The sequence below is a fragment of the Dendropsophus ebraccatus genome, chromosome 10 (genome assembly GCF_027789765.1).
Source record: "Dendropsophus ebraccatus isolate aDenEbr1 chromosome 10, aDenEbr1.pat, whole genome shotgun sequence".
Lineage (NCBI taxonomy): Eukaryota > Metazoa > Chordata > Amphibia > Anura > Hylidae > Dendropsophus > Dendropsophus ebraccatus.
The window spans coordinates 43,403,625-43,423,259 of NC_091463.1; the positions used below are offsets into that span (position 1 = coordinate 43,403,625).

The 19,635-nt window shown below is 45.8% G+C and overlaps 1 protein-coding gene across 6 annotated transcripts in view; it reads left to right on the top strand.

The window, feature by feature from the left end:
• ZMYM3 (zinc finger MYM-type containing 3) overlaps positions 1 to 19,635 on the top strand; it is an 81,250-nt gene that overhangs the window by 22,918 nt on the left and 38,697 nt on the right. For all 6 annotated transcript variants that reach the window (XM_069985514.1, XM_069985513.1, XM_069985509.1 and 3 more), the window contains exons 4-8: positions 6,761 to 6,818; positions 7,644 to 7,935; positions 8,014 to 8,188; positions 9,011 to 9,223; positions 10,370 to 10,520. In XM_069985514.1, the coding sequence (XP_069841615.1) occupies positions 6,761 to 6,818; positions 7,644 to 7,935; positions 8,014 to 8,188; positions 9,011 to 9,223; positions 10,370 to 10,520 (889 nt within the window). The remainder of the gene's footprint in view (positions 1 to 6,760; positions 6,819 to 7,643; positions 7,936 to 8,013; positions 8,189 to 9,010; positions 9,224 to 10,369; positions 10,521 to 19,635) is intronic.

Sequence of the window (19,635 nt, forward strand, 5' to 3'; positions counted from 1 at the left end):
TGTGTTTATTCACACAAACAAGTGGTTCACTGCATGCGTTCCGACCATAAGGTCTTTGTCAACAAAAACCTTTTGGTCGGAACACTTGCAGCGAACCACTTGTTTGTGTGAATAAACACACTTTCTTTATTGCAACTGTGAGTGATGGGATTTTGTTATTTTTTCGTGGATACAGTGTTCCCTTGGCACCACGAGCTCTACTGGAGTGCTGATCATTGGTGTACATCGATCTACTAAATTAAAGGAGAAGTCCGGCGAAAATTATTTTTTTAAGTTATTACTGATGGAAAGTTATACAATTTTCTAATGTACATTAATTATGGGAAATGCTCCTATACTGCTATTTCCCTTAATTTAGTGTACCAGGAAGTGTTAGAATTCTCTCAGAAGCAGTGACGTCACGACGAAAGGTGTAATTCCTACGGCGTGTCCAGCAGGGGGCGCACTATATATAGAAGTCAATGAGTACCATTGACTTCTATATATAGTGCGCCCCTGCTGGACACTCCATTGGAATTACAATGGATGTGTATGTAATGTAATATACAGTGTTTTTTGATTGAATACATTTATGAAATACTTTGGGGAGCAAGTGTCCTTGCTCCCCAAAGTATTCCATAAATGTATTCAATCAAAAACACTGTATATTACATTACATACACATCCATTGTAATTCCAATGGAGTGTCCAGCAGGGGCGCACTATATATAGAAGTCAATGGTACTCATTGACTTCTATATATAGTGCGCCCCCTGCTGGACACTCCATAGGAATTACACCTTTCGTCGTGACGTCACTGCTTCTGAGAGAATTCTAACACTTCCTGGTACACTAAATTAAGGGAAATAGCAGTATAGGAGCATTTCCCATAATTAATGTACATTAGAAAATTGTATAACTTTCCATCAGTAATATATAAAAAAAATAATTTTCGCCGGACTTCTCCTTTAAGGGAAATGGCAGTATATGTGCATTTCCCATAATTAATGTATATTAGAAATTTGTCTAACTTTCCATAAGTAATAACATATTAAAAAATACTTTTGGCCAGAGTTGTCCTTTAACCCCTTTGTGCTGCAGCTAGTTTGGGCCTTATGACCAAGCTCATTTTTCAAAATCTGACCTGTCTCACTTTATGCTCTTATAGCTCAGTGATGCTTTAACGTATGCTAGCGATTCTGAGATAGTTTTTTCGTCACATATGGCACTTTATGTTAGTGGCAAAATTTGGTCACTACTTTGTGTGTTTTTTGTGAAAAACATCAAAATATCATGAAAAATGTAAAAAATTTGCATTTTATGAACTTTGAAATTCTCTGCTTCTAAAAAAAGAACGTCGTAGCACATAAATTAGTTACTGAGTTAGTTACTATGTCTTCTTTATTCAGGCATAATTTGGTAAACATATTTTACTTTTTTAGGGTGTTATGGGGCTTAGAAATTTATCAGCAAATTATCACATTTTCGTGAAAGTTTCCAAAACTGATTTTTTTAGGGACCAGTTTTTAAATGAATTTAGAAGTCTGGTATCCTGAAAACCCCATAAGTGACCCCATTTTGGAAACTACACACCTTAAAGAATTAATCTAGGGGTATAATGAGCATTTTAAACCTACAGGGGCTGGAGGAAAGTGTTCACAATTAGGCAGTAAAAAAATGGAAAATTAAAATTTTATAATAATATATACATTTAGATTAAAGTTTCTCATTTTCAAAAGGAACATGAGAGAAAAAGCACCCCAAAATTTGTAACGCAGGTTCTCTTGAGTACAACGGTACCCCATATGTGGGCGTAAACCACTGTATGGGCACACAGCCGGGCTCAGAAGGAAGGGAGAGCCAATTAGCTTTTCCAATGCAGATTTTGCTGAAGAAGTTTCTGAGGGCCAGGTGCGTTTGCAGTGCCCCTGTAGTGTCTGCAGAGTAAAATCTCCCAACAAGTCACTCCATTTTGGAAAGTACACCCCTCAAAGAATTCATTTTGGGGTGTGGTGAGCTTTTTGACCCCACAGGTATTAGAGGAAAGTATTCAAAAGTAGACAGTAAAAAGGAAAAACTCGAATTCTTCCAATAATATGTTCGTTTAGTTTGAAATTTCTCAATTTCACGAGGAACAAGAGGAAAAAAGTACCCCAAAATTTGTAACGCAGGTTCTCCTGAGTACAATGGTACCCCATATGTGGGCGTAAACCACTGTATGGGCACACAGGAGGGGCTCAGAAGGAAAGGAGCGCCAATTAGCTTTTTCAATGCAGATTTTGCTGAAGAAGTTTCCGAGCGCCAGGTGCGTTTGCAGTGCCCCTGTAGTGTCTGCAGAGTAAATTCTCCCAACAAGTCACTCCATTTTGGAAAGTACACCCCTCAAAGAATTCATTTTGGGGTGTGGTGAGCATTTTGACCCCACAGGTATTAGAGGAAAGTATTCAAAAGTAGACAGTAAAAATGAAAAACTCGAATTTTTCCAATAATATGTTCCTTTAGTTCGAAGTTTCTCAATTTTACGAGGAACAGGAGAGAAATGTCACCCCAATATATGTAACGCAGGTTCTCCTGAGTAGAACGGTACCCCATATGTGGGCATAAACCACTTCATGGGCACACAGCCGAGCTCAGAAGGAAAGGAGCGCCAATTAGCATTTTCAGCGCAGATTTTTCTGAAGTTTCTGAGCGCAGGTATTACAGGAAAGTATTCAAAATTGGCCAGTAAAAATGAAAAACTTGAATTTTTCCAATAATTGTTGGTTTAGTTAGAAATTTCTCAGTTTGACGAGGAACAGGAGAGAAAATGTACCCCAAAACCTGTAACGCAGGTTCTTCTAAATAAAACGGTACCTCATGTGTGGGCATAAACCACTGTATGGGCACACAGCAAAAAAATAAGATTACAGGTAATGTGGGGTGGTTACGGACAGTCTTCGGTGGTTATGGGCAACTTGAGGTAGTTACGGACAACATGGGGTGGTTACGGACAACATGGGGTGGTTACGGACAACATGGGGTGGTCACGGGCAACCTGCTTTGGTAACGGGCAACCTGCTTTGGTAACGGGCAACCTGCTTTGGTCACGGGCAACCTGCTTTGGTCACGGGCAACCTGCTTTGGTCACGGGCAACCTGCTTTGGTCACGGGCAACCTGCTTTGGTCACGGGCAACGTGTGGTGGTTACGGGCAACGTGTGGTGGTTACGGGCAACCTGCAGTGCTTACAGACAATCTGGGGTGGTTACGGGCAACCTGCAGTGCTTACAGACAATCTAAGGGTGGATACAGGCAACGTGGGGTGGTTACGGGCAATGTTGGGTGGTTACGGATAAACTGAAGTTCTTATAGGCAATCTGGGGTGGGTACCTGTAATCTGGCATGGGCACCGCAATCTGGAGGGGGTCATTGGCAATTTGGCGTGGTCAGAGGCGGCGTGGCGTGGTCAGAGGCGACGTGGCGTGGTCAGAGGCGACGTGGCGTGGTCAGAGGCGACGTGGCGTGGTCAGAGGCGACGTGGCGTGGTCAGAGGCGACGTGGCGTGGTCAGAGGCGACGTGGCGTGGTCAGAGGCGACGTGGCGTGGTCAGAGGCGACGTGGCGTGGTCACGTGCAATCTGTGGGGGTTACATGTAATCTGGCGTGATTACGGGGAACCTGGGGGGGTTACATGTAATCTGGCGTGATTACGGGGAACCTGGGGGGGTTATGTGCAACCTGGAAGGGTTACAGACAATCTGGGATTGTTACTGATAAACTGAAGTGCTTATAGGTAATCTGGGGTGGATACATGTAATTTGGGGTGGTTACGGGCAATCTGGAGGGGGTCACTGGCAATTTGGGGTGGTTAAGGCCAACGTGCAGTGGTTACGGGTAATCTGGGGGGGGGGGCTTAGGGGTAATTTGGGAGTAAACTGCAATTATTACTATAATAAAAAGTGTGTGTTTTATTTTTTTGTATGTTTGTCACTTTTTGTACTTTATACATTCATTTTCACTGTATTACTATGATTAGTGTGATATTTTCTATCCCAGTAATCATAGTTCAGTGACAGAGACCAAATTGATGTCTGTCACTTTAAATTTTCAGAGTTGGCTGGTTGTGGAGCGCATGCGCACTTAATAACCAGCCAGGACGTTGAGGATGAAGGAGTTCCAGGATCAGGTAACGTATATGGGGAAGAGGGGCGTGACTAGGGGGGTGGGGGGGCGACTTGAGGGACAGGACACATCACTTTTTATCCCCTGTCACCAATCATTCATGGTGATGGGATAAAAAGTGCCGGGATGCACATGGCACAAGCGATCAGCGGTATATAGTATATACCGCTGATCGTTTGTACCGGGACCCCACAGGGGGGGTCCCCGATCACTGCCCCATGCTCTCCGCTACCTCCGGTGGCAGAGAACATGGGGTTTTCATTCATTTTAACTTTTCCATCGCTGTGAACAGACATTAGTCTGTTCACAGCGGTTGTGGCGGCCATCTTGGAAATGATGACCGCTGGGGGAGGGGGGTTAGTTATCTGGGCACTAGGGGGGGGGGGGGGGGGGTCTGATCTGGGCTCTGATGGACACTTATTTCATCTCCCCGGCGGCGTCGGCACCGGTAATCCCCTTAACGTTATAGCGGCAGCTGTCGGTAAATAGCGGCGATCGTCGGTAAGGGGGGGGCAGGACGGACCCCACACACTGCCCCAACCCCTCAGCTACCTCCGGTAGCTGGGGGGATGGGGTGGGGGCCGTCCAGGCCCCGCTATCTTATTCTCTGCCATTGCCGTAAAAAGCTGATGGCAGCAGAATAAGGACCCTTAGTGACCGCCGTAAAAAGCCGTATCGGCGGTCACTAAGGGGTTAATCTAACTTAATAGCAGACATCATGGGGATTTCTCGTTAATGTTTGTGTCATTATCCAGGAACATTTGAACATGGAGAAGCTATCTGCAAAGTGGGTCCCTAAATGTTTGACAACACATTAAAAAAACAAGTGAAAATTTCCTGATCCATTTGTCAGTGTTTCCGGGCTCATAAGAACTTCCTGGATCGCCTGGTCACCATGTATGAGTCCTGGATATATTTGTATGACCCTGATACCAATGAGCAGTCAAGAGTGCAGGCACAGTATTTCAGGGTGCAAAAATCAGTCACTAAGGTGATGGCGTCTGTGTTTTGGGATAAGGAGGGTGATCTGTTAGTGGACTACCTTCAAATTGGTTCCACCATCAATGAAAGGTATTACATTGAACTTTTTTTGAACAATTCAAGGCAGCTCTGAAGGCCAAAAGGCGAGGCAAGCTGTCCAAAGGAACCTTGTACCTGCAAGACAAAGCCTCCTGCTTACACTGCCCAAGCGACTACAGCAAAACTGGTGGAGCCAGGCTCCCGGCTGATTGACCCACCCACCTTATTTACCAGATCTAGCTCTTTCCCACTATAATCTGTTTTCTAACCTGAAGAAGCACCTCAAGGGTACAAAATTTTAAACCATTTCTGATGCCATGGGTGCTACGAATGACTGGTTTGGGGCACAACCGAAATCCTTCTCTTTTTAAGGCTTACAGAACTTGGAATACCGATGTAAGAAGTGTGTTGACATCAGTAGAGAGTATGTGGAATAAATATAAAGTTTCATCTTCCTACCTCGTTTCTTACTGGGTAAAGCCAAAGACCTATTAGCACCCCCTTGTATTTGGACCCCTCAGGTGTTTCACAGATTTTCGAAACAATAGGCTGTAGAAACGGAAAAAAAATAAAAATAATTTTCTACTCTAAAATGTTGGTCTAGCGTCAGTTTTTACATTTTCACAAAAGGCTGTCTCAGACAGCCCAATCATCATCATTCTAACACCACCTGAGTCGCTGTTGGCACGCTGCAGTGTGATTGGCAGGTCAGGACTACAGGGTTTTTTCAAACCCCTGCAGCTATGTATCCGGTACATCCATGGTATTCTATGGGGTTAAACTTTTATCTGGTGAATTTTGAATGAACAAAGGGGCGGGGAGTTCTTTTAAATAACTTCTGTCGATGTGCATAGCCTATGTGAGTCCTAACATATTTGTAAATCACACTCCTTACCCAAGAAAAACTATTTTGGCTGCTATGTGTCTCAACCTCTCTGAAGTTTGCTTTCCCCTGCTTGTTGGTTAGGGGAATTGTTTCCAGTAGCAGAGACAGCAAGACAGGCCTTATCTACTGCTTTGTGCAGAATAAGAGGAAAGAGACCGCAAGCTGTTCTTTAGATGGCTACACTGCCCCAAAAGGGTTAGTTAAAGAAGGTTGTTCCTTTCCCAAAGTTATACATACAACCCATGTGCTTCCATTTCCGATCTGGTCACTTTCCCTGACTTTGACCACCTCTCCAGCTGCACAGGATGTTCTGTAGTTCTAAAAATTTCTATTTGTGTTGTCACAATACATGTCACTGTCCTCCATTTTGTGCCAGTACATCACAGAACGTGTCATGGCACTGGGTGGTCTTGACAGTGACAGAGATCACCTTGTAACTATTCAGAAAGAGTTCATTTACCAAGACCATGTAGGTTTTTATATATATTTTGAAACAACAGGTTTTCATGAAGTTTAAAAGCAGCAATGTATGTAACCTGTTGTGTTAGTTTACATGGAAGATTAGTAGCTATGTTTTTAATGTATGGCATACATTAAAAGTGTGGATTGTGTTCTTTGAAGGGTATTAACTTGTTTGCCAGAAAAGGTTACTTCTACACTGGTTAATGGAAAGTTATTGGTCATTTGTTCTAATTATTTTTTTTTTCTTCTTAAAGGAGCAAAAACGCAGTGACCGAGCACGACGCACTGATACCATACCCTCTTCTGAAAGCAGTAAGTGTTCCTTAAAGGTTATGTAAAATCTATTATAAATGTAGAAAATCTTAGTTTTTATCCTTCAAATTGTGATGACGCATTAGTAAAATTTTAGAACGTGTTCCTGGGCACTAATAGCTGCATTTGAATTAAAACAGCTGTATCTCTGCACTGGACCAGATAGTGCATTTGGATTTGCTATTAATGAGAAGTACGGTCAAATTGAAAAATCTAGGTCCGGCAGGGGAGGTGCAGAAATGTAATCTATATTTACCTGTCCCCATGCCCCCACCCTGGTGCACCACTGCTTAGGGATCCCTACTTACCTCCTGCTGTTTCACGGCCCAACTCAGGAATGCCCACTCAGCCAGTCAGTGACTGGGAGGAGACACCTCTGCAGTCACTGCTGGCAGAGTGGGCCCTGCCTGGTCAGTGTGCCTGTGGCGTGGTGCTACAGGAACGGGTAAGTATATATTATGTAGCTGTATCACACAAAACCTTCTCTCCCCCAATGGACCAAAATACCTTTTTACCATATGCAAAAGAAGAGCCTGTGGACCCTCATTGAAGATCCCTGAGATTAGCGATCTGTTTCTTTTTTTTTTTTTTTCTTTTTCTTTTTTTTTTTTACCATATGGACGCCTTATTCAGTAAACAGTGTGTAAAGTTTTATATGTGTTTTATATGATGTTAGTGTTTTATAAACCCAGACATTTTAAGGTTCCCTTTTACTTCCAGTTTGGACTGGGGAAGGAGGGGGAGGACAAACAGATTTTTTTCACCATTACTTGAAAACTAAGTTTATTTTTTTTAAGGGTATTGACATGAATGTGTATTATTCAGTGCAGATTTCTGATGAAGATTCAGATGCTATGGTGGATGACCCAAATGATGAAGACTTTGTACCCTTTAGAACTAGACGTCCAACACGCATGTCTCTTCGTAGCCAGTTGCCACCACGCCCTCCCAAACCGACACTGACAAAAATGTCTTGTGCTCACTGCCGAACCCCCCTACAGAAAGGACAGACTGCATATCAACGCAAAGGACTTCCCCAGTTGTTCTGTTCTTCAACTTGTCTTACCACCTTCTCTAAGAAACCACTCTGTAAGAAGATCTGCACTTTCTGCAAGAAGTAAGTTATGTGATGATAGTTGATGTGAAGATCTAGTTTTAGTTTGAGGCTAACAGATTTATGTGCTCTATTTTTTAGGGATATCCGTAACTCCAAAGATTCTGTTGTTGCTCAAACAAGTTCTGGATTCCAAGAATTTTGCTCAAATGCCTGTCTGTCACTGTATGAAGCACAGCCAAGGTCAAGCTCCCAGAGTTCATCATCTGATGTTCCTGATATAATAAAATGCAGCATCTGTCACAAGAGTGGAGAGGTGAGGATAAAAAAGTCAGAATTCTACCTGCATAGATTGATAAAATGCTTGTCATGCATGAAAATCGTATGTAGTGCAGCTATATTATCCCTGTTCATGACAGTTGCATTTACTTTTTGTAATATGCATTGTCTTGTTTAAGAAGTGTATTTAAGAACCTGTGATACCTGAATTGGTCCTTGCAGAAAGTTTAAATGAGATATGCAGCAGCTAGAATAAGATAATTTGTTTTATGGCAAACCTTTTGAGAGTGCATTTACACTTACTGGATCAGCAGCAGTTAATAGATCTAAACTGAACGTAGCATAAAATCTGCGCCATTAAAGGGAACCAATCAGCCCAGTCGGGCTGATATGGTTCCCTGAACTGCATACAGATCCTGCAGCTGCTGCGGCAGTAGCTGTATACTAGGGCTGGGCGGGATACCGTGAAAATACAGATACCGTCTCTAGCGTCGGTTAACCGACCTCAACCGTGCCAGTACGGTATAAGCGGTATTCCCCTAGTGATAGATTCCTTTTAGGTTATCCAACCCTGTTTGTAAATGCACATTTTTAGAATAACCAGCTTTTTTTTCCTTATATAAAGACAAAGGGGGAGATTTATCAAACATGATGTAAAGTGAAACTGGCTTAGTTGCCCCTAGCAACCAATCAGATTCCTTCTTTCATTTTCAAAAGAATCTGTGAGGACTGAAAGGTGAAAACTGATTGGTTGCTATTGGCAATTCTACTTTACACCAGTTTGATAAATCTCCCCCAAAGGCTCCATGTGCTGTTCCTAAGGAAATACAGTTTAACAATTTATGTATTTTCATTTCAGATTCAACATGAAGTCAGTAATGGAAGTGTAGTTCACAGACTGTGCAGTGATACTTGTTTTACCAAATTTCGTGCCACCAAAGGTCTGAAAACAAACTGCTGTGACAACTGTGGCATTTATATATATAATAAAGGTTTACCACTTGAGTATCTGTTCCATGAAGGTCAGCAGAAGCGGTTCTGCAATGCAGCCTGCTTGAACAACTACAAGAAGGTAAGTGAAGATGTGTAATGTATTAACAAGTAAAAAGAAACGTTATTACTCCGGCTTTTGTGGCCATGAGGAGACTGTTTGTTTATTACATACTTACCTATTCTCCTGTGGAATAAATTAACCCAGGTTATGTAGTTAACTAGATGTGCATTTCCAGGGGAAAAACTCCCCTTTAACAGACTTCCCTTTAACCCCTTCTGGACCAGGCAAATTTTTGCTTTTTTGTTTTTTTCCTCCCTTATTTTTTGCACCACTAATTGTACTTTGCAATGGCAGAATTAACTTTTACATAAAATATGCAGCAAAATTGGAAAAATAATTATTTGCATGGTGAAATTGAAAGTAAAGCGCAATGATATAGATCAGTGGTGTATACATAATACAACACTGATCGATTAGATCAGTGCTGTATTACTCTGGTCTGCTGCAGACCAGATCTGTCGAATTCAGAGCCAGAATCAGCGTCATTCCAACACAAGCTGAAGTAGGGCTGGACGATATTGGCCAAAATCAATATCGCGGTTTATCGCACATTTTGCTGCGGTAATGGTAATTGTTTGTAAGTCACACCCCTTTTGCAAGCCACACCCACTTGCCCGTGCCAAACTAAGGATATTTTGTTTCAAAAAAGTAAAAGAAAAAAAAAAAAAGAAACTCACTGAGCAGCCACACAAGGCTGTGGATTTACTCATTATTAGTCATTATTATTTGTCATTATTAGGGGTCAACAGAGTTATACAACTATGTACACACAGGAGGGGACAGGTCTCTATATGTACACTCAGGAGGAAGGGGGACTGTCCCTAGTATAGTATATTTTTTAGGCCAATAACTGCATCAACTGCTGAACCGGCTTCAGGACAGATCTTGGATTAAAAGCAGCAGTCGCTTTAAGGCTTCATTATACCTTCCCAGCTACCATTAGAGTGTGTGTGAGTAGGGGGTGTGGTCAGACACTGAAATCTTTGTGAGGAACAATCTGATCTGCAGAACATTCTACCATTTATTTCTATGGGCCTGTTTTCCCCAACCCTCTCCTTGTGAGTTACCAACAGGCCTGGCTGTCATGTATGTGATTGTGATTCTTTGGATCTGCACAGTCATGTCTCTATAGCTGTAGTAAAATCAGTATTTCTTCTTTCACAGAAAAACACAAAAGTTTATCCGTGTATGTACTGCAAAACACTTTGTAAAAACTTTGAAATGCTCTCTAATGTGGACAAGAATGGTCGTGTTGGTCTGTTCTGCTCTATTTGCTGTATCACTTCACATAAAGTTAAACAAGCTGGAATACCAGGTGAGATTATATCAGTTACTTTAATATATATTATTATGAATACTGAATATAACATATTTTCTGACTTCTAAGACAACTCCCAACTTTTCCAGTTAAAATAAAGTTTGGAATATACTAACTGTATAAGACTACCACCTTGCAACACACCCCAAATAAAAAATTAATAAACATCAGATAGCCGTGAGATCTGAGGGGCAAAGGAGGAGGTACAGTAATACCAGTAGGATACAAGGGCAGGCCAGATGGCTAAAAGGTGTTTTTTGTGGGCACAGCGCCACTCTACCAGATCCCTTTTTTCCGTACCCCTGACACCTGCAGCTTGCGCTGCTTTTCATGTGGTAGCTGTATATAGCGAGGATGTGCCTGTTTTTGAGCTCACCCCACCTTATGCGGCAACCGCAGATTCTCCAGTTTGGTTCCAAAGTTTTTCAGTACCTGACTTAAAAGACAACACCCAACGTATAAGACGACCCCTGACTTTTGAGAAGATTTTCCTGGTTTAAAAAGTAGTCTTATATACAGTCTTACTGTTCGTACAGTAAAGAACCCGCGTCAATGCTGATGGTGAAATCTTTCCTCTAGACGTAGAGGATGATGCCCCCTTGTCATGGTTACAGACCTAGGAGTGAAAAGATCACTACAAAGATCTCTGAACTGTCCATTCATATATTTGTATATTATAATCAGAATGCCCCTAAGACGTCTTTTTTTTCTAGCGTAAATAACCCCAAGCTTGATAACCTGTCTTGGTACTGTAACCCATTCCCTTAATGACCTTTGTTGTCCTCCTCTGCACCTGCTCCAGTTCAGCTGTGTCCCTCTTATATACCGGTGCCCAAAACTGTACACAGTATTCCATGTGTGGTCTGACCAGTGATTTATAGGAGGCAAAGCTATGTTCTCATCTTTAGCTTCTATGCCTTTTTTGATGCATCCCATTATTTTATTAGCCTTGGCAGATGCTGCCTGGCACTGATCACTAAAGTTGAGTTTACTGACCACCAATACCCCCAGTACAGTGTCCATATTAGGACATAGTCAGAAGTCAAAGTCAAGAATCATTTTGACACAAAAGTGACTACTGATTTTGATTACTGACTCTGATCTCTGACTACGGACTCTGACTACGGACTCTGACTACGGACTCTGACTACGGACTCTGACTACGGACTCTGACTACGGACTCTGACTACGGACTCTGACTACGGACTCTGACTACGGACTCTGACTACGGACTCTGACTACGGACTCTGACTACGGACTCTGACTACGGACTCTGACTACGGACTCTGACTACGGACTCTGACTACGGACTCTGACTACGGACTCTGACTACGGACTCTGACTACGGACTCTGACTACGGACTCTGACTACGGACTCTGACTACGGACTCTGACTACGGACTCTGACTACGGACTCTGACTACGGACTCTGACTACGGACTCTGACTACGGACTCTGACTACGGACTCTGACTACGGACTCTGACTACGGACTCTGACTACGGACTCTGACTACGGACTCTGACTACGGACTCTGACTACGGACTCTGACTACGGACTCTGACTACGGACTCTGACTACGGACTCTGACTACGGACTCTGACTACGGACTCTGACTACGGACTCTGACTACGGACTCTGACTACGGACTCTGACTACGGACTCTGACTACGGACTCTGACTACGGACTCTGACTACGGACTCTGACTACGGACTCTGACTACGGACTCTGACTACGGACTCTGACTACGGACTCTGACTACGGACTCTGACTACGGACTCTGACTACGGACTCTGACTACGGACTCTGACTACGGACTCTGACTACGGACTCTGACTACGGACTCTGACTACGGACTCTGACTACGGACTCTGACTACGGACTCTGACTACGGACTCTGACTACGGACTCTGACTACGGACTCTGACTACGGACTCTGACTACGGACTCTGACTACGGACTCTGACTACGGACTCTGACTACGGACTCTGACTACGGACTCTGACTACGGACTCTGACTACGGACTCTGACTACGGACTCTGACTACGGACTCTGACTACGGACTCTGACTACGGACTCTGACTACGGACTCTGACTACGGACTCTGACTACGGACTCTGACTACGGACTCTGACTACGGACTCTGACTACGGACTCTGACTACGGACTCTGACTACGGACTCTGACTACGGACTCTGACTACGGACTCTGACTACGGACTCTGACTACGGACTCTGACTACGGACTCTGACTACGGACTCTGACTACGGAATGTGTAATATCTGATCTGTGAAATGTCAGTAGTTAGTAGTCCCCATTCAGTTTTAGTTTCACTTTCACTTCAATTGCCAGGCAGCCCCTAGCTTGCAGTATTCAGGTAAGAAAATGAAGTGATATCTGATCTCGGACTCTGATCTCTGACTTGGTCAGGAGTGAGGAGTCAGTGTGATCTCAGCAGGAGGGGCGGGGCTTCAACCAGAAGGGAAGGAGTTGTGTTGACCTTACCAGCAGGAAGTAGGAAGCAGTGAGCTGCTGCACCATTCACTCCTGCAGAAAGAGAGGGAAGGAAGCTGCAATGTCCACAGTAACATGGGAGAGGACTGGTGTGTGTGGGGTCTGTCTACAGGGGAGAGGACTGGTGTGTGTGGGCAGTCTGTATACAGGGTGAGAGGACTGGTGTGTGTGGGTAGTCTGTATACAGGGGGAGAGGACTGGTGTGTGTGGGTAGTCTGTATACAGGGGGAGAGGACTGGTGTGTGTGGGTAGTCTGTATACAGGGGGAGAGGACTGGTGTGTGTGTGGGGTCTGTATACAGGGGTCCTCTCTCCCTGTATGCAGACCCCCCCCCCCCCCCCCCCCACACACACACACACACACACACACACACACACACACACACACACACACACACACACACACACACACACACACACACACACACACACCAGTCCTCTCCCCCTGTATACAGACCCCACACACCAGTCCTCCCCCCTGTTTCCCCCCCCCCCATGTTACTGTGGATATTGGAGCTTCCTTCCATCTGTTTCTGCAGGAGTGAATAGTGCAGGGTAGCGACTAAATCCCATACCGCAAAGGGACCTCGCTGGGTGCGCGCACGCAGCTCCCAGGCAAGCCCCGCCCCGGACGGATTTCATTGGCTGCTCCACTCCAGGCTTCCTATCAGTCAAAATCAGACCCTGCCGGACCCCCGACCCTAGTCCGAGTGTTTAGTATTAGGGTAAGGGTTGGGGGTCAGCTTAGGGTTACTACAATCATTAAACTATCCCCTGCTCACACAACAACCCTAGCCCTAACCCTCGGAGTTGGAGCTAATCAGGAGGGTTGGGGCTGTGGGGAGCTCTTTTACCCACTAATCTCACCCCTCCTGTTATCCTCTTTCCATACACTAAAACTGTTACCTCTCAATGCTCTCAATGTCCGCGCCCTCTCACCTTCTCACACCTACTGTCTCTTTCTCTACTACTTCTCACTGCTGGACATTTCACCCAACCCTGCCCCCTTCCCCCCAGATCTCATCTACCACACTGCCCTCCTTTCGTCCAACTTCCTCTAGATCACGCCGCCCCTCTAACACCATCCGCATCCGTCCTGACCCCCCTCCCCCTGTGCCCTTCTCTGCTGCACTCTGGAACACACGCTCTGTCTGCAATAAACCTACATTTATTCATGATCTCTTTTTTTACCACAACCTCTTCTTAGGTTTAACAGAAACATGGCTGTCCCCCACTAACACTTTTTCTCCTGCTGCACTTTCCTATGGGGGGCTCCTGTTTACTCACACACCTCGCCCTGGCAATAAACAGGGTGGCGGGGTTGGCCTGCTGCTGATGGACAACTGCTCCTTTACCCCAAGCCCTCCTCTCACTGCCCTCACCCTCACCTCCTTTGAAGTACACTCTATCCGTATCTATTCCCCCTCTAACCTCCAAGTGGCTGTCATCTACCGACCACCAGGCTCCACAACCACCTTCCTAGTCCAATTCAACACTTGGCTATTGATTTTATTCTCAACAGATATTCCCACCATCATCATGGGCGACTTCAATATCCCCATCGACACGACCAAATCAGCCGCCTCTAAACTCCTATCCCTAGCCTCCTCCTTTGGCCTCACACAGTGGTCCTCCATGGCCACTCACAAAAAGGGTCACACACTAGACCTTATCTTTTCCCGCCTCTGCCGCGTATCTGACCTCACCAGCACACCTCTCCACATCTCTGCCCACAACCTCCTAACATTCTCTTCTCTCCTCTCTTCATCTGCCGCCCCCATCCAGAACCTTGCCCACCCTCGCAGGAACCCTAGAAAACTTAACATTATTCAAACACTCTCTGACTCCCTTCTGCCACTCTCCACCATACACTCTCTGAATGAAACTGACACAGCCGCAACCTTCTACAACTCCACAATAACCTCCGCTCTTGACTCTGTTGCCCCTCTCACAAAAAAGAGAACACGACGCATCAACAGACAGCCCTGGCACACCCACATAACCAAACAACTAAGGCGAGTGTCCAGAGCTGCCGAGCGGCGCTGGAAGAAGACCCACTCCGAGGAACACTTCCAGACATACAGGCAAGCACTCTTCAAATCTGCCCTCACCTCTGCTAAACAGGACTACTTTTATTCCCTCATATCTTCATTATCTCACAACCCTAGGCAACTGTTTAACACCTTCAAGTCCCTTCTCTGCCCCCCCACTGCCACCCCCCACATCTCTCATCTCTGCTGAGGACTTTGCTACATTCTTCAAGCAGAAAATCGATGACATCAGAGTATGCTTCACCTTACAGTCCCCTCAGCCCCCCCTCATGCCTGTCCAGTGCTCATCCCCACTAAATCACCTCTCCACCATCACTGAAGAACACCTCTCCAAACTACTCTCCACATCGCACCTCACCACCTGCGCACTTGACCCAATCCCATACAAACATGCAACCATAACACCAATCCTTAAAAAGCCATCCCTTGACCCTACCTCCTTATCCAGCTACCGCCCCATCTCACTTCTCCCCTTTGCCTCAAAACTCCTGGAACAGCATGTCTACCATGAACTATCCTCCCACTTTTCATCCAAATCGCTTTTTGACTCCCTGCAATCTGGCTTCCGCCCCCACCACTCCACAGAAACTGCCCTCATCAAAGTGGCTAATGACCTGCTGACTGCCAAAACCTCACGCCACTACTCTGTGCTCCTTCTCCTTGACCTATCTTCTGCCTTCGACACAGTTGACCATTCTCTCCTCTTAAAATTCTCTCATCCCTTAGTGTCACTTGCTCAACCCTCTCCTGAATCTCCTCCTAGTGTTTTCCAATCCCACACCACCTCCTCTCCTCTTCCCCTTACTGTTTGTGTTCCCCAAGGCTCTGTACTTGGGCCTCTTCTCTTCTCCATCTATACTTCTGGCCTGGGACATATCATAGAATCCCACGGCTTCAGGTACCACCTCTACGCCGATGACACTCAGATCTACCTCTCTGGTCCGGATATCACCTCTTTGCTATCCAGAATTCCAGAGTGTCTATCGGCCATATCTTCTTCCCGCTTTTTAAAACTCAACATGGACAAAACAGAACTTATCATCTTTCCCCCCATCTTGCTCCACCCTGCCATCTAATCTGTCAATCACTATCAATGCAAGATAAACGACCTCTCCAAACCAGGGTAAGTACGGGCGCAGATCCAGATGGACATATGAAGTTAATTAAAATACATTTTTTGTATAAAAACATTCATGGCGACACAACGCGTTTCCAAACCGAACTGGTTTCTTTCTCAAGTGTCATCTGCCTCACAACCCACTTTACCTACATATATATCCACCTTCTTGATGACGTCAGCATTTAGTGATAGGTTGAACACTTTAACCCAGTTTCTCTCTCTAGTATGGAGGTGTGTGTCTCTGGTAAATCCTCCACAAGCTTGTTTTCTAGGGTTCCTGCGAGGGTGGGCAAGGTTCTGGATGGGGGCGGCAGATGAAGAGAGGAGAGAAGAGAATGTTAGGAGGTTGTGGGCAGAGATGTGGAGAGGTGTGCTGGTGAGGTCAGATATGCGGCAGAGGCGGGAAAAGATAAGGTCCAGTGTGTGACCCTTTTTGTGAGTGGCCATGGAGGACCACTGTGTGAGGCCAAAGGAGGAGGCTAGGGATAGGAGTTTAGAGGCGGCTGATTTGGTCGTGTCGATGGGGATATTGAAGTCGCCCATGATGATGGTGGGAATATCTGTTGAGAGTAAATGCAATAGCCAAGTGTTGAATTGGTCTAGGAAGGTGGTTGTGGAGCCTGGTGGTCGGTAGATGACAGCCACTTGGAGGTTAGAGGGGGAATAGATACGGATAGAGTGTACTTCAAAGGAGGTGAGGGTGAGGGCAGGGAGAGGAGGGCTTGGGGTAAAGGAGCAGTTGTCCATCAGCAGCAGGCCAACCCCGCCACCCTGTTTATTGCCAGGGCGAGGTGTGTGAGTAAACAGGAGCCCCCCATAGGAAAGTGCAGCAGGAGAAAAAGTGTTAGTGGGGGACAGCCATGTTTCTGTTAGGCCTAAGAAGAGGTTGTGGTAAAAAAAGAGATCATGAATAAATGTAGGTTTATTGCAGACAGAGCGTGTGTTCCAGAGTGCAGCAGAGAAGGGCACAGGGGGAGGGGGGTCAGGACGGATGCGGATGGTGTTAGAGGGGCGGCGTGATCTAGAGGAAGTTGGACGAAAGGAGGGCAGTGTGGTAGATGAGATCTGGGGGGGGGGGGGGGGGGCAGGGTTGGGTGAAATGTCTCCAGCAGTGAGAAGTAGTAGAGAAAGAGACAGTAGGTGTGAGAAGGTGAGAGGGCGCGGACATTGAGAGCATTTAGAGGTAACAGTTTTTAGTGTATGGAAAGAGGATAACAGGAGGGGTGAGATCAGTGGGTAAAAGAGCTCCCCACAGCCCCAACCCTCCTGATTAGCTCCAACTCCGAGGGTTAGGGCTAGGGTTGTTGTGTGAGCAGGGGATAGTTTAATGATTGTAGTAACCCTAAGCTGACCCCCAACCCTTACCCTAATACTAAACACTCGGATTAGGGTCGGGGGTCCGGCAGGGTCTGATTTTGACTGATAGGAAGCCTGGAGTGGAGCAGCCAATGAAATCCGTCCGGGGCGGGGCTTGCCTGGGAGCTGCGTGCGCGCACCCAGCGAGGTCCCTTTGCGGTATGGGATTTAGTCACTACCCTGCACTATTCACTCCTGCAGAAACAGATGGAAGGAAGCTCCAATATCCACAGTAACATGGGGGGGGGGGGAAACAGGGGGGAGGACTGGTGTGTGCGGTCTGTATACAGGGGTGGAGGACTGGTGTGTGGGGTCTGTATACAGGGGGAGAGGACTGGTGTATGTGTGGGGTCTGTATACAGGGGGAGAGGACCCCTGTATACAGACCCCACACACACCAGTCCTCCCCCTGTATACAGACCCTACACACCAGTCCTCTCCCCTGTATACAGATCCCACACACCAGTCCTCTCCCTCTGTATACAGACCACCCACACCAGTCCTCTCCCCTGTACACAGACCACCCACCAGTCCTCCCCACTGTATACAGACCCCACACACCAGTCCTCTCCCCTGTATACAGACCCCACACACACCAGTCCTCTCCCCCTGTATACAGACCCCCACACACCAGTACTCTCCCCCTGTATACAGACCCCACACACCAGTCCTCTCCCCTGTATACAGACCCTACACACCAGTCCTATCCCCCTGTATACAGACCCCACACACCCCAGTCCCATCCCCCTGTATACAGACCCCACACACACCAGTCCTCTCCCCCTGTATACAGACCCCACACACACCAGTCCTATCCCCTGTATACAGACCCCACACACACCAGTCCTCTCCCCTGTATACAGACCTCCCACACACACCAGTCCTCTCCCACTTTATACAGACCCTACTCACCAGTCCTCTCCCCTGTATACAGACCCCCCACACACCAGTCCTCTCCCCCTGTATACAGACCCCCCACACCAGTCCTCTCCCCTGTATACAGACCCCACACACCAGTCCTCCCCCCTGTATACAGACCCCCACACACCAGTCCTCTCACCCTGTATACAGACCCCCCACACCAGTCCTCTCCCCTGTAGACAGACCCCACACACCAGTCCTCCCCCATGTTACTGTGGACATTGCAGCTTCCTTCCCTCTCTTTCTTCAGGAGTGAATGATGCAGCAGCTCACTGCTTCCTACTTTCTGCTTGTAAGGTCAACACAACTCCTTCCCTTCTGGTTGAAGCCCCGCCCCTCCTGCTGAGATCACACTGACTCCTCACTCCTGACCAAGTCAGAGATCAGAGTCCGAGATCAGATATCACTTCATTTTCTTACCTGAATACTGCAAGCTAGGGGCTGCCTGGCAATTGAAGTGAAAGTGAAACTAAAACTGAATGGGGACTACTAACTACTGACATTTCACAGATCAGATATTACACATTATTTAATCAGAAGTCAGTTAGTCAGTAGTCAGTGGTACACATTATTTAATCAGAAGTCAGTCAGTCAGTCTGTGTCAGTTTGTGTCAAAATGATTCTTGACTTTGACTTCTGACTATGTCCTAATATGGACACTGTACCCCAGGTCCTTTTCGGAAGCAGTTTTACCCAGTGTTTTATTATTTATCACATAACTGTACTTAATATTTCTACGGCCCAAATGCATAACCTTACATTTATCCACATTAAACTTAATTTGCCATTTCACCGCCCAAGCTCGCTTCTCCAAATCTCTCTGTAATATATTATCCTCCTCTGTACTGATTACTTTACCCAGTTTAGTATCATCTGCAAAAATGGAGATTCTACTCTGTAGCCCCTCTACAAGATCATTAATAAAAATATTAAAAAGTAATTAGATTTGAAAGCAGAAAGTACTTCAAGTTATCAAAGCTGTGACCCCCCCCCCCCCCCCCCACAAAAAAAAAAAAAAAAAGTGTTTTGGCTAGCAGTACTGCATCATAGGCCATAGTGGGAATGTGTCATCAGGAAATGACCAATTTTTAGTGAAGTTTTCTTTCTAATTTTACATCTCACTATTAGGGCCCTATTACACCAAAAGATG